The sequence below is a fragment of the Megalops cyprinoides genome, chromosome 13, assembly GCF_013368585.1.
Source record: "Megalops cyprinoides isolate fMegCyp1 chromosome 13, fMegCyp1.pri, whole genome shotgun sequence".
NCBI classification, from domain to species: Eukaryota; Metazoa; Chordata; class Actinopteri; order Elopiformes; family Megalopidae; genus Megalops; species Megalops cyprinoides.
In genome coordinates this window covers 9,369,633-9,392,096 of record NC_050595.1, presented here as the reverse complement: position 1 = coordinate 9,392,096, position 22,464 = coordinate 9,369,633, and the positions used below count along the sequence as shown (strand labels likewise).

Below are 22,464 nucleotides of genomic sequence, written 5' to 3'. Positions count from 1 at the left end.
CAAAAATCCATTGCTTCATTTCAGCAAAACTTTGATCACACGCTCATATCTTTGAACTTAAACTTCTAAAGAGAGAATTCAGACAATGGGTATATTTGATTGTGTGATTTCATAAAGACCTCACTGTTCACCCGTATAAAAACATAGTAAGAATAATAAGGATCTAGTGAACCGACACAGAGGTGCAGTGCTCTACAGCTGCTGCCGTTTTCAGTCCTGCCTGGCTTTTATAGAACAGAACTGTGGTCATGTGACCAAGCCCCTCCGCTCTGATCTACTGCACAGTGGCAGCTAATGAGCCCTATACAGGAATTACACAATTACAGCAAGCATGCTCCCTGCCAGGAATGTGAACACATTCATTAATTCAAGAGAATTTCATCAGCTGGGCATTTACATTTAAGGGACCAATCATTTTAATACAGTTACAATAACAATCTATGACAACCAACTTCTGCAATATTCCATAAATAAAGCACTTCGTTCTAAGCATCAAGGCTTTAGCTGAAGCTTGCCTTAGAAGTAACTGGTTGATTCCCCTTTTAGTGATTCCCCTACTTGTTTAAGGACGCCCATATTTATCTTAACACAATGACAAACATTTTTACAAGGAGCGGCTGAAAGATAAGGACCCGTTGTTACTAAATGTCACATGGAGCCGTGCTCTAGGCAGCTTACGCCACCTCAAGACAGCACTGATATTTCTTGCAGCCGTATTGAAGGCGAAGGGGGAAGGCAATACTTGTAAAGCAGTCTCACTGTTGTACCAGAAGGCTTAACGGCAGTTCTGGTCTTAGTGCAATCCCAGCTGTTTTACATCTGCGGAGTGAGGCTGCCGAACTGAACAATAGCCGTGTGGTTATTTTTAGATGTGACTTAATTGCGCAATTAAATAACCATAAATTAGCCAGATTTTCTCTCAGAAGCACTGAGGCGTTTCGGGCAGTAGCGGCATTTGGCAACGCTAAGGGATCTGCATTTCAATTAATCTGGCGTTGGAATTTTGTGTGGCTACAAATACGCAATTTTCAAATAACCAAACCGTGCTTTTCACCTGCAAAGCACCATATGAAAGGCCGTTTTTTAGTGTGTGAATAAGGACAGACTGCAAAGAGATCTGCATTGACTCACACACTTTCTGGTGAGAGAACTATCAAGCAATCTGTTATTTTTTTCAGGGTTCCTAGGGACTCCTACATGAATATTTATGAGAGCAACTTTTCATAATTTTTGTTATTTAATCATCTGCTTATCAACACATCCAGTAGTGAATAAACATTCCAATAACTTTCAGGGTCATCCGCAGCTTTGCCTGTACACTGTATTGACGAGAGCCTTAGGGCATAAAATGTCACAGTATGCATGCATCACTGACAGGGACCCTCACTGCTCCCTCTGTCAGGCATGCCTTACTGTGGATGGATATTACATGCCTTCTGAAGAATAAACTGCATCAACACTTTATTATTTCAGACCACTTTAACAGCTTGGAAACTAAACTATAGTGAGCTAATTTTTTCAGGTGTAGGCTTCTTCTTACTGTAACATCCCCTGTGCTGTAACACTCTCCACTGGCAGTGCGTACTGCAGATGATAATAAGAACACTTCCATTTAATCTCATAATCCGTAAAGCAGTGACAATAATACACTATACAATGCTTATGTTTTCCATGCCTGATGAGCAGATTTAACAGTGCACCTGGAGTGCCGCAGGTGTCTGGTGACCTGAGTAGTAACTACACGAAGCCATAGTGCCCTAGTTGTACATCATTACACTAAACACACAGCAGATCCATGGCACTACAGCACACATCTGTTTGGATAGCTAGGAGAGGAACATTTATGCACGAAGGTGGCACTGTACACCTCAGTCTCACACTTAGGGAAAATATAACATGTGAATAGATGTGCCATTCAAACTACCTTCAGGCATTTAAATCTGTGTAATGGTGTTTGGTAACTAATGTTACACAACTGCTAACATTTATTATTATTAATAATAATAATAAATAATAATAATAATGAGGGATACTTAGTAGCCTCTCAAAGAATCTTCATAAATTTACTCTCTGCTTTTTATGACGTACAAAGAGTGACAATTCTCCCTCACATGCTACAGGAAAATGTAACAGGAAGTGGGGCTTCTGGGAAAAAAACTCTACTGCTGTAGTGGAAAAGAACACAAATGTCTACAACAGAGAAAACTAAGACAAAGAAGGAAGCATTAATGAAGTTAATAATGTCGTTGGGCATATCTCATCCGGGTCATAAATACAGTTTATATTAACTCAGCGACATTCTCTCCGCTCTCGTATGTTTAAGCGCTGCTTTCAAATAGATTTCAAACAGAGGCTAGTTACTTCCTCTGGCAGACAGTAAAGGGGAACTTGTATCATGAAAACAAATAGTGCCAGGACTCTGGCACAGAGCCACATGCAGATACAGTGGCAGGCCCTACCAGATCCAACTGCTCTAATGTTCTCAACATTTACCAAACAAACGCCAACGCTCCAATACAGAATCTGGGAATGCCAGGAGAAAGGACTGCATTGTGGGGCTGTCTGTGAGAACTGCACATGTTCAAAAGGAGCATTTACTTGAAGCAAGGAGCGATTGGCATTTTAGACTGGAGGCGCTTGTGCTGGCCGCATCGCTGTGGTAATGTGTAACAGTAACTGTGCAACGCAGACGCTGATTAGACAGCAGAGCTCAAGCTGAGAGAACCCATCTGTCCGTCAGCAGGACATAAACATGATGTCCAAAGCCGGGGTAGCTAATACAAACAGGGGCAGAGAGAATCCAAACAAACACTAGCACTTCACATTACATTACATTATTGTCATTTAGCAAAGGCTCTTATCCAGAGCAACTTACATAAATTACAGTTTCACATATTACCCATTTACAGCTGGCTATTTACTGAGGTAATTCTGAGTTAAGTACCTTGCCCAAGGCTACAGCAGCAGTGCCGCAGCGGGGAATTGAACCAGCGACCTTTCAGAGTCCTGCTCCTTACCACTATGCTACACTGCCACCACTTTAATTACAGCTGTTTCAAAAGCAGAAACATGATAGCAGAACATGGAGACATACCTGGCCACTCTGGCTGTAGGAGGATGTGGCTGGGACATTCAGAGACTGGCTCCTGGTCATGACAGCCCCAGTAGAGACCTTCCTGGGCAGAGCTGTGAGTGAGCGTTGGCTCTTCGCCTGGGCAGGGGGACTACCGCCTCCTCCGCCCTCGCTCTCATCGAGAAGCACAGCGTCCCAGGGGTCCCCTGCAGGCCTGCCCTCCGCTGTCAGAGCCCCGTCCGGAGCACTGAGGGCCTCGTCGCCATCTGCCTTGCGCTTGCTGAGCGGATCCAAGTCCAGCCACTCAAACCTGCTGATGCTGGGGGTCTCGGAGGCCGGAGGCTTGGGGGCCAGGGACTTGGTGCTGGCCGACTCCAGGTCTGTGCTGGCGGACCTCCCGTTCCTCAAGTATTCCTTGGTGCTGGCGATCTTGTCGAAGAGTTTGGCCATCTCTGGGTTGACGGCGGGCTGCTGGAAGACCAAGGGGCTGGCGGGCTGCATGGGCGGGAAGGGCATGAAGCGAGGCTGGGCCGGCAGGTTGAGGAAGAGGCTGTCCGGGGCTCTGAATGGCGCCAACCCCGGGTTGAAGCCATTTTGGAAGGAGCAAGGGTGCTTGGGGAACGGCGGAGGTGGGAAGATGGGTGTCTGTTGGTGGGTGGGGGTGGGCAGAGCAGAGCCGGAGGGGGTCCAAGGCCCGCTGTGGAATGGAGAGGGGCCGAATGCCTGAGTCCCTGGATAGGAGGCGCTTAAGTCGCACCCCAGCAGAGAGGAGGGTCTGGACGCTTTACTGTTTGTCCCGAAGCTGTCGTCCAGCAGGAGCTTCTCCAGCTCCTCGTTGGTGAGCTTCTCCACGTCGATGTCCCTGAATTTGTCCCTCTCCGCCCTCTTCTTGGCCTCGGGCTCCGGGAAGACGATGAGGTCTTTCTCAGGCCTGCTGGTGGAGGACGCCCTCTGGGTGGAGCTGGTAAGGGGTTTAGCAGCGGATGACACCGCGGGGAGTGTGTGCCTCTTCTCCTTCTGGAGCTTGGCCAGGGCCTCCGCCTCCATGCGGAGGGCCTCCTCCTTCCCCACCGCCCCCTTCAGCCGGCTCGCCCCCGGGGAGGGAGACACATCCTGCTTCAACCCATTACCACTGGATATTTGGGCCATGGCGTCAACTGGAGGGTGCCATGTATTCAAGGAAGAAGGTCCACGCTGGTATCAGTAGGTTGGTCGGTAGAATCAGTGCAAACGTCTGGCATAAAAGGAAAAAACAAACATATTAACTGATTAAACACATCCTGTGCTATGCACACTCGGCTGACAGTTCCCTATGGGCTAAGTACACATACATTTCAGACTGAATTCCATTTTATGCAGCTGTGCTCACTATGGCCTTGTGTTGGTATAGACATGTGTATTGAATTTGCTTTAGTAATATCATATTTGCCCCCGAACACTATCTTCACAAGAGGTGCAAGATTGCACCACCTCAGATCCAACACTTTAATCCAAAACAGTAACATTGCGACACACATCATTGGAATTCACATTTATAAAAATAAATACATGCTAACCACTTCTTGCAACAACCACTCTGCTGGTCTCTGAGGATGTGAAGATGTGTGCATTTAATGTTCCATCCATGTGCAGTTAGCCCCTGTCAGCTAGCTGCATACCTGTACATACTCACAACTAAGTCAGGCTAAAAACTATGCCATATTAACAGCTGTATTCAATATTTGCTTGGAGCAGGAGTAACTGAAGCCAGCTTGAATACCACAGTGAGTGTGTACAATGCTGCATTAACAAAGGGGGTGAACAGCCATAATCAATCTGAAAAAAGCATAAGTAGCTACTGAAGACAAAAGACCATGTAATGCATGGAAAGTGAAAGTGAGAGTGACAAATCTCTGAAACACCTTTTTCTTTGTAAAACCATTTTGTCAATTTCTAGAATTGAGTTAAAGGAAAAAAGACTGCCTTGCAATAAGTGCTAAAAAAGTAGTACCATTCAACTGAAGAACAGAGGGCTCTCAGGGTACAGTACATGTTAAAGTTTGGTGTTTTGACAAACCATGATACTGTCCCCTCTCCCAAAACAATGAAATCCTTCCATCAGATTAAAGGTAATTTCAGTCAGACAGATTTTCAATTCTACAACATTAAGCTCCAAGTAGACCAAAAACTACACATAACATTAACATCTTCATTAAAACAGTGCACCTCAGCAGGACTGCAAAATTCACAACCGGAAAAACTTGTGGGGGTAGTACAAGTTCTTGCAAGGATCCTCACAGAAACAGGAATTTACATTCTTTGATTTATCAAGGACAGAAATGTGGTCTTGCAGAAAAATGCTGATTCATCCCAAGGAAAGCCCTTCTTCATATAGAAGAAATAAGACAGCAAATGAAAGGATTTACAGTTTGCTTCCTCATTAATTACCCTAAGACCTTTGTAATTTTACAAACATCTTTGTCATAACCTGACAACCTATACTTTAATTCAGTAGCACAGACTGTATTTTATGTACATATCATCAAGACTGAAACCTTACAGATGTTCATGACGGCACGTCTCTGGCTGCAATCCACCGCCTAGCATCTTCCCACAAGTTTTCATGAAGAGATGCAAACAGTTATGAGAACATTAATAAGTGACCACTTCCCAAATTAAAAAGAAAAATAATATGTAGAATAACACAAAGTCCTGTAAAGGCCTAAGTGGATATGTTGTCCATGCTGTGAACGCTGTGAACACAGTTGTGTTGAGTCACTGCGGAAGAAACATTGTCTTCCTTGAGGAAGTTAACACTACAATACATAGTTTATGGGCACAGAAAAGAATGGGGGAAGGGGGTGCAGGGTCCTGACAGGGAAGCAGCAGGCCTTTTCTAGGGTTAATTCTCAAGATGGAACAATGATGTTGAAACTGGTATGGGGCAATCCAAAATCCAATGTGGAACTGCCACCACATCCTTGATTTTCATGCGCGTAGGTCATCGCTGTTCACTTTGTCATAGGCCACGCAACTCAGCGCAAGACGAACAATTCCTGGTTTGAGTCTGGCTCGATCCGGCCTGAAAACATTTACAGGGACAGATAGGGAGAAAACGTTTCCACATGACGTGACGGAGCTGCCTCATCCAATTTCACACGGGGCCAGAGCAAACGCACGAGAGGCCTGCATCCAATCCCCGCCCGGATTAAGCGGGCGAGAGCTGCTGGCGATGGCCTGCGCATACCAGCCGTTTCATTCGAGGTTGTGCAACCGCTCGGGCATGGCGGTGCAGCTTCAGGCCTCCCGCTCAGCTGGTCCCCATCAGCGCCCGGCCCGTTCCTCCTCCGGCCATCTCCCTGCGCTAGCAGGCACCTCCAGCCAGGCCCCTTGATTCCTCGGCGGGGGGTGAGATTGCCGTGCCTCAGCCTACCCTGCGAGCATGGAAGAATTCGCTGTTTGAGGCAGCCAGGCATCTCCGTGGCTCCCTCTGCACTCTGGGGCCATGCGGGCTTCTCGTCTTACCAGCCGAGACACTGGCCAAATGGGAAACGGGAAAGCAGCCGCACCTCAAGCTCTTAACAGGCTGCCACAATCATGCAACTTCCCAGCAAAGGCCGACACATGCCATCTGCGTGTCTGCTAAAAATTACGTTGGTGTTTGGGAAGCAAATAAAATGCAATAAGGGTCATTAGGACAGTTGGTGGCGTGACAGTTAATGCCCTGCATATTTCTGCATCCAATTGGCTAGGGAATGTGACAGATTGCATCACTCCCATTGGGCTCAATGTAATGCACTGTTTAGGAATGTTTACTATTTAGTCTCTCAAACTTGTTATTCTGAAGGGAGAGAAAAAGAAAATGAGAGACTTATGGTAGGACACGAAAATTCTCTAGGGGCTTTCTAGTGGACCATGGGCAATTCCAAACACATTCTCTGCCCGCAACAACTGATTGACTCAGTTATAGCAACACAATACTTCACAGCCGAGGGATAAAGCTGTACTTTTTCTTTCACAACTACAACAAAAGGAATTAAAATTGGTTTGGGCGGAAACATTTAGCCCGCTTTGCCCATCCATGTATCTAAGTAAAAAACATCAACATTCTGTACTTCAGAAGACTACTTTTGGACCTATGACAAATGGAGAAACCTACATCAGCACAAAAGGTCTTGACCCAAATGAGTGACATGTTTTGAAAGCCCTAAAAAGGAATCTGAAATCATAGCAAGAGATGCTCAAACTGGAGTAAACTGGAGTAAAAAGCCACTGACTCTCCATGCCTTTGTGCACTGTCAAAAAAGCAGCGCTATCATCTTTTCTTTCCATTGAGTTTTCTATAAAAACAGATTATTCAGATTCATGTTGGTGACAGAATTAAGCAAGGCCTTTCAACTTGAACAGCCTCTGAGGCATGTAATAATGTTACCGTTCAGCCTCCTTCAGGAAGTTCAGGACTCTGTACCTCCAGGTCAATGGCTCCATGTATCATACCCAATTATAATGCAGCTCAAGACATATTTATGTATCTTTGTATGAATGCATGTTCAGACACACACACGCATATTCGTTTCATGCAGAGCAGTGAGACACTCATTTGTGCACCAAGTCACAAACATTAACAAGTCAATGTGCACATGATCAAAGTACAGAAGTGGCTTCCAGCAAGAAATGAATAACTCCTGTTCTCAGGATCTAAGCATCTATTTGTACAGTGCTTGGCTTTTACAATGCATTAACGAGGTGAAGAATCTTGGGGCTGAGCTTTCCCCCTCCTCTTGCAAATTTGACAAATGACAAATTTCCTCAGATAAACAGAAAGCAGCGTAATTGTGCAGCTACTGAAAACAAACTGTACCATTTTCTGTTGCTCACTAACAACAACACCGCTTTGGGACTATGGAGCAGTAAACAGCCTGGTCTCTTAGGACCCCTAAACAACTTTACCCAGCATGCTTTGGGATGCAAAGAAACAGATTTTATGAGAATAGCCACACAGCCTTGCATCTGGGAAAGCTTTTATTTAATTTCGGATGGATTACCTTCATGGGTATAAATAAATTGCACCCGGGTCCTCTGGAACAGTAGAGGTCATAGATGCAAACAGTAGGAAGCTCCAGAACACTAAATTGGTGGTGCCTCTAAGTAATGGCATTCTAAAAAAACTAATTCTCTCTACTACAGTAGTGCAGAATGACAATTTGAAATGATCCAGCTTGCATTCATTTTTACAGCAGCATAATTCCTAAAAGCACAAGACAATGCTGGTATTCAAAAAATGTAGCACAGCAGAAAAAGGCATTGGGTAAAGCTGTAAAGACTGTTTATGATCTGCAGTACCACTGAGCGGATGCATTTGTGATATCCAGAGGCTGTACACTCCAGCACAAACTTAGTAGCTGACACCAATTCAAAGTGTTCCCAAAGGGCAGCAATTGAGCTGAGTCTGCACAGAGGTAAGGCTCTAGTTTGCAGAAGTTCAAGAAGAACACAAAATAAGGAACATCACATGTGCCCAGTGCTTAAGTGTTGCCTGTGTAAAACAGTACACATGACGTCCACACAAAGACCCATCACCAGGGACAAGATCTCTCAGTAATCCCCCACAGAATATAGGCCTAATATACAGCATACAGTATGAAACGAAGTCCAAAACAAAACAAAACTTTCATAACTTCTATAGCATATAAAAAATGTATAATAATTCATCCGTCTGCCCTTATGCGAATCTACCAGGCTTTTCCTTTACACTTGAGAGATGCCGCTAACACTGTACCACCATGCCATGGCTGCCATGACATTTGAATACATAACGCTTGAACAAATCAGCCATTTCACCTGCAAGAGGGAACATGCTCAGAATGATGTCACAGGCTCACTTCCTAAAAAAAATGGTCTGAGTACGTAGTTAGACGCAGCAAATGTACTTAAACGTTTGTGCAATAGTCTGAACTTTGAAATAACTCCTAATGTTATAAAGTAGCCGTTTACATCATTGTGTTGTGGTCAGTAGTTAATCACGTCGGCTGCCATACAAGCACAAATATGAGGTTAACATAAACGTCGTCAGTAAACTCGTTTTAAATCTACCTAGACCATACACATTTCATAACGAGATAACTACCAAATACAAACACACCTCTTTTCCACTGCAACTATCGTTTACTGTGTGAATTTGATTAAAGATACGCCAGGATGAAAATCAATACAAATCTATAATCTCACAATCACGTAACCAATGCAGTACTCATAGTTACAAATTCATTATGAGGCAGATCGCGTGCTGGTAAATGGGATAAGATCATATCACGTATGTGATTCGATGAGGAAAATGTGATCTTTAACTTTACGCTGGAATTAAGACGTGTAACCCAAACTAGTAAGACAGCAGTGCATGCACTCGCCTCAGTGTCTGTATTGGGTGCAAAGGCAAAACGAGTCACAAGACGTCTAGGTCGCTCTATGGCACAGGGATGCAAAAGTGTACCCCCTTCCCCTGCCCCCTTCGCATTCACAAAAAAATTTGCTAACGTTATATCAGCACTTTGCTAGCCAGCTAGATACACGAAGAAACAATAACATCGTATACCGAAACACAAATAAAAACGTATTACATAACGTTTATACAAAATGTAGCTAGTTCGCAACCCATCAACTTTAAATTCCAAATTCCAAAAGCTACCTAGCTAGCTAGCTATATGCGCTGAGAATTCAATAAACCCAGTAGGCTAACGTTGCAGAACTACAGTTCCACAACATGTCGACTATGTTTTCAAGCAGACTACTCTCATTTGTAAATTATAAACTGGTCTACGGAAAACACTTGTTCCCTCGTTACTTTGTACAGATTCGACTTTATAAAACACTGATTGAATAATTTAAAACATCAACCCGGTGACCAACCAACAAAGTGAAAAACAACAAGAAAGGTGCGCAGGTATTTTCCGAACAAGGCCCAAATTGCTGACGCGCGTGAACTAAAGATATTAAACGCACTGTTAAAACTTTTGCAGCCCATTATTTTTAATGAATAAGGAAACGTTCTCACCTTTCAAACTGAGCGATCTTTGTAGCCATTTTCCTGCTGCTTGAAATGTATCTATCCATCCACTAACAGACACAACGTCAGTTCCTGTCTCAAAGTCGAGGCAGTTTTACGCTCCGTCTTCAGCAAGCTACACATGGAGAAGACAGTGAAACAGTGACACACCGTGACTGCTTGCAGTTCTGGCGAACTGGAAGTTCCGTGTATGGGCTTTGCTTCCGCATGTCCTGCTTGCATACCTACAATAAAATGCAGTAATAAAATATCACACGCTACAACCTGATAATATGAATGTGCTACTCGATACCTCTGCACAGCCTGCACAGTTATTTTTCACAATAGTTTTTGGCAATATTTTTGTTTTTTGTTAAAACAAGATAATCACTGTTGTAAGGTTCACGCCTACAAAATGTGCATGCTTTATACTATTTTTGCTGAAAATCTGCTTTTGTTATTATTATCGTTATTTAAGAGCCCAAAGTTAGCCATTCTCTTCAAAGATTTCCATCTCAATCTTTTCAGAAAAAAAGCAACACACACACACACACACACCTGCAGGACAGTGAAAGTATGAAACTAGTTAAGAAAAAACATTTGGAGTTGTACAAATATAAAACCAAGCAGCAGCAAACACCGAATATGACATTGGTTTGTTTTAAAACAATTTTTCAAGAATGCTTTGCTGTGTATTGCAGAGGTTTTGGGTTATGCCCATGAAAAAACCAGAGACCGCCTTAGGAATGTGCTAGAAAGTGTTTAAGTACAGGCCAAATGCATGCAGTGCTTATGGAAGCACTTTTAACAGCCAAGCTAAAACCACTTTCCTTCCATTCGATTCTGACAAACTAGAACAGCTTTCCAAAGATAGAGATGTACTGAATCACACAATAACTAGGCATGCAAATGTGACATTTCTACAACGGGCGAAGTATGTTCTGGTAACAATTTAGTGATAGTGCATTACAGGGTAAGTACAAAGTTTTATGAGCACACATTAAGTCCACAAAAGTCTTCGAAAGTCAGCTTGTTTAGGTTCTTTCTCCCAGTCTTACCGGTGTCCGGATATGGATCAGATCAGAACCAGTCAGTAGTCAGTGTGGTTGCTATAGTTACTGGCACAGTATGTTGACAGGAGGGTAGAAGGTTTGCCTACATATATGGCCAAGAAGACAAACGATTTCTCCATGTTACCCTATTGCTTTGTCTATTTTGCTGTATTCTCTGACAAAGATAAGGAATCTGATTAGGAATCTGCAGTTAAATAACTGAATAATTGTAGTATTTTTTTAGACACAATCCTGCAAAAACTGACTTGACAAACCATTAACCATTAAAAAATCATTATCCACCGCTGACATAACACATCACACTGCACGCAACGCAACCCGCAGAGCAGAGATAGAATTTATTGCATGTATAAACCATTATTTACTAGTCTTGGGCGACGTCGCTGGCTAGTGTAATTGAACAAGGATGCACTATAAATTGGTGTTCACAAATTAAATGTTGTGTGCAAAGAAATGCAACGCGCACGCGCATTTTCAGATATTTATGATTACCGGCATACACGTGTCCTTAGGAAAACATTATTCATGGTCTTTATACCGAATCACTCGTCAGTTTTCCAGGCTTTCGAAATGTCATGCCGCAATAAAACTCCTCACTGACATCACTGTGCAAACGCCACGTACGTTTCGCTGCAACGCAACTTGATAGGGAAGGTGAATCGCAGACGCTTTGACTGACACAATCACCGCTCAATAGCTCGCCAACGCGGATTTCCGAAAATTGGGTACGGAACACTTCTACCCAATGTAATTATCGACTGGAGGGGCTACAGTTATTTCGCAAAGGTTTGATTTAAGTTTGATCAGACTTAGTTCAGTACACAACAACTAAAAAACAGGAGCCGCTACCCTGAGAAGCAGGAGTGGAGTGAATGAAACTCAAGTAAGGAGGTATTTAAGAAACCGAGAAGGAAAAACAGCGTGACATTTGCCTTACAAAGTGAGTACATTTTAACCATTTCAGGTTGCTGGCCAGACCGATCGCGACGGGAACCGTAACTTTTACCAATATGTATAAGATTTTAGTCCTGCTAGGAAATCCCAGCGTTAACTAACGTTATTCTCATGAGGGGTAGCTAGTTAAAGCAGCTGCCTATTCAACGTTATGTTGGCGAGCAAGCCAGCTATGGCTGGCTAGCCGAATCAGGCGGCTTGCTCACTTGATATAACCGACCGTACAAAATATTGTTGTAATAATGTAATTGCGTGGTTAATAATTCTTTAGAATTTGAATTCCGACTTACTGCCTGTATACAAAAACCTAGGTGAATATATTTAGGTGGCTAGCTTGCTAGCTAGGAGTCGCTGAGTTACGACAGACACCGCATGCAAGAGGCATGAAGTCGGGGAAAATCTAATTTAGCTTGTCTGTGTCACACAGTATCACAACTGTCATTTCCCCGGATGGAAAGCAGACAATATCCGAGATACACACCACACAGAGATAGTTCTATGTTTTATTGACGTTTTTTATTCAAGTGATCGAATCATGACGTAAAATGTTTTGTGTGCCACTAGATGTTGCGGAGCAGGTGCGTCTACCACTTCTGTTTATTATTAACGGGCCAGCTGCTCTGTTCGTGGGCAGTGCCCATCAGTGTGGACAAGACGAAAGTCAGCCCTCCAGAAGAGAAAGTTCCGGAACCTCCACAGAGTGTGGTAAGTGATGTGGGTTTTTTGACGGACCATATCTGTAGATACTGGTAAAGATGCTGTTTCCTTCCCTTTGAGCAGCTTTCATCAGATTACAGACAGCCACGAAAAAAACGGTTATTACAAGTACAGCCAGAGCAAATAAGGTCATACGTGCTTATTGGTTAGTGCTCATCTGCTTGCAAAGTTCACTAGTTAAAATGAATTGAATCAGTTTGACGTTCAAAGTAGATTTTAGATCAGCCACAGTGTGATATATGACAAGCATGGAGGAATAGCTGGAAGGAGGCAACGTTTTTATGGCCCAGAAAGATGCAAAGATGTACTGCCAATGCACATTTTCACATGTCAGTAAAAAAGAAGAGTGACTGGAGCAATACAAGATATGCATGCAGTGAAATATTTAGAAAGGCAGTTGTAGCTTACGTTTTACTTTCACGCCTTAGAAATTCATTTTTTTTTCCTTCTTCTTACGTGGATGCAAATTGTGAATTTGTGCACTAGGACACTGGACTGCACTATGACCGTTACCTCCGGGAAGTCATCGATTTCCTTGAAAAAGACCAGCATTTCAGAGAAAAGCTTCACAACACAGACATGGAGGACATAAAGGTATCAAAACTGCTTACTTTCTTTTTTTTTTTTTTAATTCTGCTGCCCGCATGACTTGCTGTTCATCTTCCTACAAGGCTATAAGCAGAAAACGTGCAGCACCATGCAAAATCACCACATTGATATTCCAAACAGCAAGGGAAGCTGGCCAAAGAGCTGGACTTTGTCAGCCACCATGTGAGAACCAAACTGGATGAGTTGAAAAGGCAAGAGGTGAGCCGACTGCGGACGCTGATCAAGGCCAAGCAAGACCTTGAAGGAGGGAATGGTATGTTTTCTCAACAAAAAGCAAAACCTTTTTAATACCTCTACAGGTTTGAACTGGCCACCACCTACAGTAGCACAAGTTCTGAATATTCATTATCACTCTCTAAATTGGCATTACTTAGATGAGCATGTGGACAGGCTGCATTTTTAAAAAACAGTGCAGGGGTGGTTTGGGTTTTTGCCAAGGGTGTCTGTTACTGGAGTCCCACACACTCCTCTGGGACATGTCAATCTCCAAGCAACAGATACCCAGGCTCTTTGCATGTTAAAATGCCTGGTTGTGTTTGAACGGCCAGATTCAAGGCGATATTCGCAGTGTCTTCTGTGCAAAACGAGAAAAAGCGAAAGTCGGTACTGTGGGTTCAGGCATACATTCCGCTTCTGACAGCTGTCTTCTGATGCTGATAATTACTGGGTTTTGTTTTTTCTCGTTTTGGTATGCCCTGCAGCCCTGGTCGCAAAGTGCACCAATCCTAAATTCTGAATACAGTGCTCCCTCGCCAACCATGGGTTTGTCAGCCACTGTTTTGAGTTTACATGATCTACGAATTCTACACAGTTTCGTTTACTGCATGTACAACTGTGGATAATTAGTCCAAACTGCATGCTTACATTTCCTGTCTCTGGAATTCGTCATGGCCACTGTTTGCCCTCTTGCACTGGGATGCGTAAGCAAATAAATAAACAAATCAGGGGAAGTTTAGTTTATGAAGCTTATTCAGGACTGACCCACAGCACTGCTGGCGGTTCAATAGTCATGTTGAGCAAATGCAAAGATGCTTTGTGTGATAAATGTAAATTTTACAGCTGCATCTACAATTTACATCTGTAGTGTATTAGCAATGGTAGCATTGAAGCTGTGTTGATAATGTTGAAAAGAGCATGAACCATAGCAGTTATGTATGTATGTGTTTTATCTTTGTACAAGAACCATAGCAGTTATGTGTGTATGTGTTTTATCTTTGTACTTTTCTATGAGGCAGATATACTTTTTAGGTCATAATCATGTTAATCTTAATGTGTATGTTATATTGATTTAGACTTGTTGCCCAAGGGTCACGTTGATAAACCCCCAATTTCCCATACTTACATGTATTGCTGAGGGCATAAATGAAATTTTTGGGCTAATTGGGGACCTCTGACCCCTGAGCATACGGTCACCTGTTGTACATTAGTGTTATAATCAACTTAAGGTCACAATTAAGTGTTTCCATGGAAACGAAATAAAGCATGTCTGGAACTTCAAGACCACTGCTGCCTACAAATGCTGTAACATGTGGTGTAAACACAGCATATTACCCAAGTGCATGTGGGTTGAACAGCATTGTTTATTCCATGTTCTGTGATTGATCTATGAATATGATGTGTGAGCCAATGATGTGCACAACCATATCTATACTGCAACCAACTCATTGTGAATCTCTTCCAGACAAGGCAGTGGATCACCAGGCCCTGCTCAAACAGTTTGAGTACCTGAACCACATGAACCCACACACATTCGAGGTGGAAGACCTGGACCGGCTCATTAAATCGGTAGGCCACAACCCAGTGTGCCATATGTAATTCCATATTACCCGTATTGTTACTTCAGTGGTTGGGCATTTTGGTGTTTGGTTAAAGTACAAACTTCTGCTTTAAGTTGCAAGAGTTTCCCTATGTAGACTTGAATGCAAGAGAATGATTCAGTGCAATTTACCCTTGCCTGCGAAAAACTGGTTTTGTGAGGCGGATTACTAACCCATTTTGACAGAAGGAATGGCCTGAGGTTGTGCATAGACAAAGGAGTGAACAGAGGGCAGATTTTGCATTGTGTATCTACGTATTTATGCCATTGAGAGAATATAAGCATCTTTTATTTTCTTTAATCAAGCGAAATGCATTTCGACAAAGGCATTTCTGTCTCTCGCATTCCGTGATTCATAGTGACGTTTCGCTGTCTACAGTCATTATTTATTAGTTATAATTTATATTGCAGTTCATCCAGCCAGTACGGTAGCCTATCACAGCCTTGTGATTGCATGGTAATGACAGCTGTGATTACTCTGAAAGGGCAGCATTCATTCTTTACACAGTGTTCATTCATTGGTCCAGTGTCAGATGAAATCTAATTTTAATTGCAGTTCTCAAAGAGTAGTATGTTCTACATAAAGCTTAACTCATTAGCGGCTTACACAGCTGTACAGTTCATTAAGCCTAGGCCTTTCTCTACAGAGCTTAAGTGAGGTCTTTTTCATAGGAAGCTAATATTGATGCAGCTTCAGGATGCAATCAATGAGTGCCTTTGTTGTGTAATAGTGCTGTCTAAGACGCACAAACGCTTTGTTACATCACTGTTAACTGTAAAGCATGCCACTGTACCGTACAACACCACGGCTCTTTTTCAGGCTTATGGGTTCTTCCAGCAAACCCTGTGTCTCACATCTGAATTGTGCGACACGACCTCACAGAGTGAGAATGAGGAAGGTCTCAGAATAAGGAGGTGAATTATTAGGGTCATACTGGATCTCAGCTTCCTCTCTGTTCACATTTTTTGAAAAAAAAAAAAAAAAAAAAAGGCCACGAACGATCTGGAGAACTACGACAAGGAGCGCCACGAGGAGTTCAAGCGCTACGAGATGATGAAGGAGCATGAACGGAGGGAGCACCTGAAGGCCCTCGATGAGGAGGGCAGGAAGAAGGAGGAGGAGCACTACGAGGAGATGAAGAAGAAGCACGCCGACCACCCCAAAATCAACCACCCGGTAACGCCTGTGATACTCTACGCAGACAGTCTAACCCTTTTCAAAGTGCCCTTCCTGAACAGGCACAAAGCTAGCCCTGTTATCAGTGAATGTCTAGCTAGAGTGTTTCGTTGGGCATACCAAGTATTTATAAATAAGACTGGTTGGTGGCATAGACTTGGAGTGTTACTGCTAAACACATTCTCTTCAGGTGATTTCAAATACTTACTGACATGTTTTTTTCCAAAAAAAAGTGAAATCATTTCAAATTCTAATAAGATGCATGGCAATGGTAGTCATTAGATAAATTTCTGACCATTTTTTAACTAGCAACTCCAGAGTCCTGTAAGAGATGCTGTAGTTCCTTAGAAGACACCTAATGCAACAAATGTTTGGGCACGACAGGGATATGTTCAAAGAAGAGGCAAAACACAGCTCAAAATTCCTTTTTTTTATGGGAGGTGAAGTCTAGAGCAATTAGTAGTGGGCTGTGTTTAAACAAGCTGCAGCTGGTGCAATCCCTTCTGTGAAAACATTCAGCCACTTGAATCCCACTTGTGAGTCTGGTATGTAATGCTAGTGTGTTTGGTGTTCAGGGCAGCCAGGATCAGCTGAAAGAGGTCTGGGAGGAAGCAGATGGTCTGGACCCCGAGGACTTTAACCCAAAGACTTTCTTCAACCTACACGGTAAGCTGGTGCCGTTTCGTGTCATGGGCGAGAGCAGTGAGCTGTCTTTGCCTTGCCTTCACTCCATTACTAATTATGTATATAGCATTCTACACCATCTTAAAACTCAGGAGATAAAAACTTGGTAACTCATCTGTTACCTTTCTTTATGGGCTTTGCAGACACAAATGGTGATGGCTTCTTTGATGACCAGGAACTGGAGGCACTCTTTACCAAGGAGGTACGTGGTTGAAACTTCATGGTCAGAAAATGAATGTTCATAAAGTGAAAGGCAGAAACTGCAGTTTTTAATAATAATATTGCTTGTGGTTTTGGCTGTCATAGTTGGAGAAGATCTACGATCCAACCAATGAGGAAGATGACATGGTGGAGATGGAAGAGGAGAGACTCCGCATGCGGGAGCATGTCATGAATGAGGTACTGTCTTAACCATAAGTCTTAATAAGACTCTTAAGACTTTTTAAATAACGGTTGCCATGACAGAGTTACCATGACCGTGGTTACCACGGCAGAGTATTACATTACGTATTCCATATGTGATGGGGGAGCTGCATCTCTGAAACACTACAGTGGAAGGAGGGGCATTTAAAAAGCTGTGAAATTTTCTGATGAAATTCAGTGTTTTTGACACAAACATTGAACAGTGGCTTTTAACAGGTTGACACCAACAAGGACAGGCTGGTCTCCTTAGAGGAGTTCATGGTTGCCACAAAGAAGAAAGAATTTTTGGAGCCAGACAGTTGGGAGGTAAGGCACATTTAAATCTCTATTCTCTTTGATGCTGCCAGTTCTGAAATCTGCAGTATTGCATGGATGTAGTAGAGGAAGCAAAGACAAATATATTTAGTCTAAATAGTGTTGACATGGCCTCTCCTGTCAGACCCTGGAACAAAACCAAGCCTACACTGAGGAGGAGCTGAAAGAGTTTGAGGAACATCTGGCCAGAGAGGAGAAAAACCTCAATGAGAAAGCAGTGGACCTTCAGAAACAGAGAGAGGAGCTGGAGAGACAACAGGAGCAGCTTAACGCACAGAAAGTGGAACTTCAGCAGGTAGGAAACTAACAGTCACGCTGTGACCATGAAACAGGGTACAGCAAAGATCCCTTGAACTAAAAATAGGTGTTGTTGGCTCAAATTGAGTTCAGGGTGATTTTGCTCAGTGGAAAAAAGGGCTATGAAATGATGTGAATAGAGAAATAGCAATAACAGTATTTACCAGGTCAAAACCTGAGAAAATGAATAACTTCACTTTAAAGCCCAGAGAAGAAACTAAGCACTACAGTGGTATTTGCTCCTTGCTTTTTATGAGCCCAGTATATTGCTAGAATGACCACAACTGTGAAGTTTAAAGTTGAAAAAAATCTACCTTTAATTTTGATCTCTGGGACAACAATAAGGTCAGCTACCACTGATAAATATGGTTTGCATGGCAATTTTGGAATTGCTTATGCTACGTATCTGTCTGGAAAACAGTGCGACCCTTCCAAGTACACTGAAATTACATTAGATAACTAGATAACTAAATGTAAGTATTAAATAACTGATGTATAACTAAAATATAACTAAAATATAAACATTTACTCTAACCTGAGCATGCACACAGATACACTGGATCTAAAAAGGTGAACCTGTGTAAGCAAGTCTCAGGTTTTCAGCTACACAGAGGAGACATTGTGTGTGGGCTAAGATGACACGCTCCTGACCTAGGTCAGGAAAACAGCTTCCCCTTTTATGTAATTTGAACGCAGCTTGACTAATACTGCATATTGTAGGCAGTTGTGTTCTGTGGAATCATTTAGGTAAATAAATGAAGCTTCGAGGTTGTACTGTGGGACTCGACTCTTAACTGTACTTCTGTTTGTAGCTGTGGAATAAATCATTACACGCACATAAGAAATATGGTAGAATTTCATAGCTTATCTGTTTATGCAGGCTTTGAAAGAGAGTGTGGTTATAATGTTAATTCTATATTGGGAAAGCCCTGCTAATTTAAAACTGGATAACACTGGATCAAGTAACAGACTTGGCATCCTTCATGGGTTTCGACCACTCTGTCTGCTTTTTTTCTACTCCAGGCCGTTGAACAGATGGAGAGATTAAAACTTCAAAAAGTAGAGCCTCCCGCAGAAGTTAAAGGTAAGTACAAAATTAATTCGGATATATATTCAACTTGATGTAATGTCATATACTCTAAACGAGGCTTGCAAATGTATTTGGTACACTAATGTTTCATGTTATACATATTTTATACATATATGAATAAGTGTGTCACACACACACACACACATACATATATACATATATATATAATGTCACCATGTATACTATTTTTCTGTTCATTTGAAATGAAGAAATGAGTAAGACTTTCAGCATTTCCTCAAATAACTATGTGTTCAGGTATTGACGGGGAGAATGCTCCACCAGCAGCACCTGACAACAACCAGATTCTGCACCCAGGCCAACAGCAGGACACGCCCACGAACTTATAGCCCCATGTGCTCTGAGTGCGCGTGTTCATGTGCGTGTATGTGTGAGTGTACACCTGCAGCCCCAGTATGACATAAACACACACACACACTCACACACACCAAGCGACAAAAACCAGCAAACCAACCAGATGAAAAGCTTTCCCTCACCTCCTGCTGTTTGCCTGTTGGTTTCATGCTTGCTAGTGGAAAGTCTGCTAATGCCAGCTGATGATGGAGAATCCCAGGGTGCATTGGTACAGGGACTACACTGCTACAGGGGCTCAGTCACCATTTCACTCTGGGTTGTGTTTTGTAAGACACAGAAGCACACTGGGTTGTGTATGCATGACCAACATGGAGTCCACTCCGTTTTTAAAATATTCTGGTCCCTGAATTTTCTGTGTGTGTATGTGTGTGTGTGTGTTTGTTTGTGTAGTGTAACAGGAATTTTGTGTTGTTTCACTGTAAGGGTTTTTTTGTCACATTCAGCTAGGATTATCAAGTTAATAAACCACCCTTGCAGGTGGCCACGGTATTGATTGTTTTATATTAGTATGTTGTAATTGTGGCTTCCAAAGGCACTGTCAAAATGAATTAAATTAATCAGATCTGTATCTGCTGTAATTTAAATGGTTAAATATTCAAGGTAATCCTCTGTAAACCGCAATGTTGCGGTCCATTTCAAGGTTTGTATGATGTTATTTTACAGATGTTGACAAATGTCCTAACATTGTGAAGAACTGAATGTATGGGGCATTTTTTCGCTGCAAGAACGTATTGATCACTAACAATATGTGAGGTGTTACCTAAATAGGTGCACTGTGAGGTCTGTAGATTAAGTGCTTATGATTTGTTTGGCCATAATGTGAGTCATGTCATACATTTATTTAATTTTGGATTTTCAGTAATTTTGTACACTGCTTTGTATGACTAGTCAGTTTAATTCAATGAATGGATTCATTAATCAAAATTCATTCATGAATTTAGGTTGAAGGTGACTCTTGGGTTCTGGAATAAGAGCAAAACTGTTTTAGAAAACAGGAGTACTGGGAATTGCATCTTAAAAGCAATAGGAAGGGCTATGTGCTCAATTTTGTGGTAAATTTTGTGTGTAAAATATGTCCAGAGTAAATGACAGGTCGGTACAGGACAAAACTGTCAGCAGTTTTTGTTTAATTTTAAGATACCTAACTGGGATGGCCGGCTGCCCCAAGCAGCTACTACTTTAGGAAATCACTGGCCTTGTGTGCCAACATTCACCACCTTGCATTTGATACTGTCTGATACATACCAGTACCATGTGCCTGCCTTCATGTTCCCAGTGCTTTCAGAAACTACGAATGGAAAAGCTCAGAGGTTTGCACAGAATTCCAGCTAAGATATAATGTTAACTGAGATATGGATCCTCTCTACCTCTGCTGTAGATCTGTTTTTTTTTCCCCTCTTGTACAAAGTGGCAGTGTCTGGGCAAAGGTTTTTCTCTGTTGCCCTGTTTGGATAGAAGCCATCAGCTGAAGCGTACCAAACTGAATGTACTCGAAATCGGTTTGTGCAACAGGCAAGGATTTTCTATTGTATCATCTTTGTTTACCATTTACAAAAAAAAAAAAAAAAAAAATGGGGCATGGGTGTATTTTGTTCAGCAAAAGATATTAAAGTTGTGATGGCTTTTCCCTCCCTTTCTCATGTGTTTTCAATGACTCAAGTGTTGTGGTATTAAAAGATTACTGAGTTCAAAAAGCTATTCACAGTACACTTAACCAATTGTTACATCACACTGCAGCTGAGAAAGAATTAAGCTATTTGTTTAATGTAAGCAGACTTAAACCTGACAGTTCAGACTCACCTAGGGAGACTGCAAAACATATTTGTTGAATTGAAAATGGTGGAGGTGGGGGGTGATAGAGGTGTTGCTGTTAGATTACATCAGGTGTGCTCTGTCTCTCACAATTGCCTATTTTCTTCCCCCAAGAACAAAAGAAAGGGTAAAACCTGCCTAAACTGTGAATCCACTCACTTCAGGTATAAGCATCAGCAGACTACTCATTGCTGATCAGGAATCATTTTTGGGACACCATTTCTTATATGCCTCTTGTTGGATATCAGTGCTTCTTTCAGCACTTTTAGGATGAACAGCCTTGGCTCAGCCACAACAATTTTCCCCACTGTTGAACCAGTGTCATTCAGGACAGGCAATTTGAATCATGAACAAATAAGATCAAAGTGCAGAAAAAACAGAAATGTGAATAAACCACAGAAGTATAATATAAAATGATTAAAAAATGAAGCTATATTTTAAAAGATCTTAAAAAATATTAAAATATCTCCCCATTCTCAGCATGTCAATCATCCTTAAATCTCAACCTCAAAATTTACTATAGATATTTTTTTAGTGTTTCATGTCAACAATCCATTAAGCACATCACAACTGTCTCCCAATTGGTTGCTGCTGGAAGGGGTGTTGGTGTGCTAGCATTAGGCAGGGACGTGCCTCAGTTACCTTGTAATGTGAGGCCTCATAGAGAGTGTTGGCTGCTGTGCAAAAGCTTTGAGTGAACAGAGCAGGTGCCTGCCATCACAGTCTGTACACAAGAGGGCGCTAAAAGCACACTAATAAAAAAGATTACTTGATTGCGGGTGCAGAATTCATTCTCTTCATCCAGTAAATATCACAGAGATGTTAAGAGATTCAATGCATGAGGAGCATGTACTGTAAGGTCTCTGGTGAGCGGGAAGGGCTGGCCGCTGACAGACAATCAGGTGAAAAAGAAACAGCTAGCCATTCACCACTGACTTCCTATGGATTCATACATGGTTATAGTACCATCGCCAAAAGTACAAGTCCCAAGCATCTTGTGACACAGGTCTTACAATCCCATCAGCCAATGT

At 42.3% G+C, this 22,464-nt stretch overlaps 2 protein-coding genes across 2 annotated transcripts in view; one reads left to right on the top strand and one right to left on the bottom strand.

Moving 5' to 3' along the window:
• Positions 1 to 10,219, bottom strand: part of LOC118787739 (phosphatidylinositol 4-phosphate 3-kinase C2 domain-containing subunit alpha-like) — a 31,590-nt gene extending 21,371 nt beyond the window's left edge. The window contains exons 1-2 of the mRNA XM_036543372.1: positions 10,104 to 10,219; positions 3,095 to 4,307 (exon numbers count right to left, since the gene is read on the bottom strand). Coding sequence (XP_036399265.1) covers positions 3,095 to 4,222 — 1,128 coding nt within the window. The 5' untranslated portion in view covers positions 4,223 to 4,307; positions 10,104 to 10,219. The remainder of the gene's footprint in view (positions 1 to 3,094; positions 4,308 to 10,103) is intronic.
• A 1,692-nt stretch (positions 10,220 to 11,911) lies between these two features.
• LOC118788103 (nucleobindin-2-like) lies at positions 11,912 to 19,677 on the top strand. Its single transcript, XM_036543974.1, has 13 exons — positions 11,912 to 12,107; positions 12,686 to 12,826; positions 13,325 to 13,432; positions 13,568 to 13,700; positions 15,129 to 15,232; positions 16,255 to 16,440; positions 17,016 to 17,106; positions 17,268 to 17,326; positions 17,431 to 17,523; positions 17,764 to 17,853; positions 17,987 to 18,157; positions 19,183 to 19,243; positions 19,505 to 19,677. The coding sequence occupies exons 2-13, from the start codon at positions 12,686 to 12,688 to the stop codon at positions 19,594 to 19,596; spliced, it is 1,329 nt and encodes a 442-aa protein (XP_036399867.1). The 5' UTR covers positions 11,912 to 12,107; the 3' UTR covers positions 19,597 to 19,677.
• Positions 19,678 to 22,464: the final 2,787 nt, after the last annotated feature.

Bases quoted from the DNA above. Each gene is read 5' to 3' on its own strand.
- LOC118788103 (XM_036543974.1), top strand. From the start codon at position 12,686: ATGTTGCGGAGCAGGTGCGTCTACCACTTCTGTTTATTATTAACGGGC. The intron at 13,433-13,567 runs GTATCAAAACTG...TATTCCAAACAG, and splicing joins CAGACATGGAGGACATAAAG to CAAGGGAAGCTGGCCAAAGA. The intron at 16,441-17,015 runs GTAACGCCTGTG...TTTGGTGTTCAG, and splicing joins ACCCCAAAATCAACCACCCG to GGCAGCCAGGATCAGCTGAA.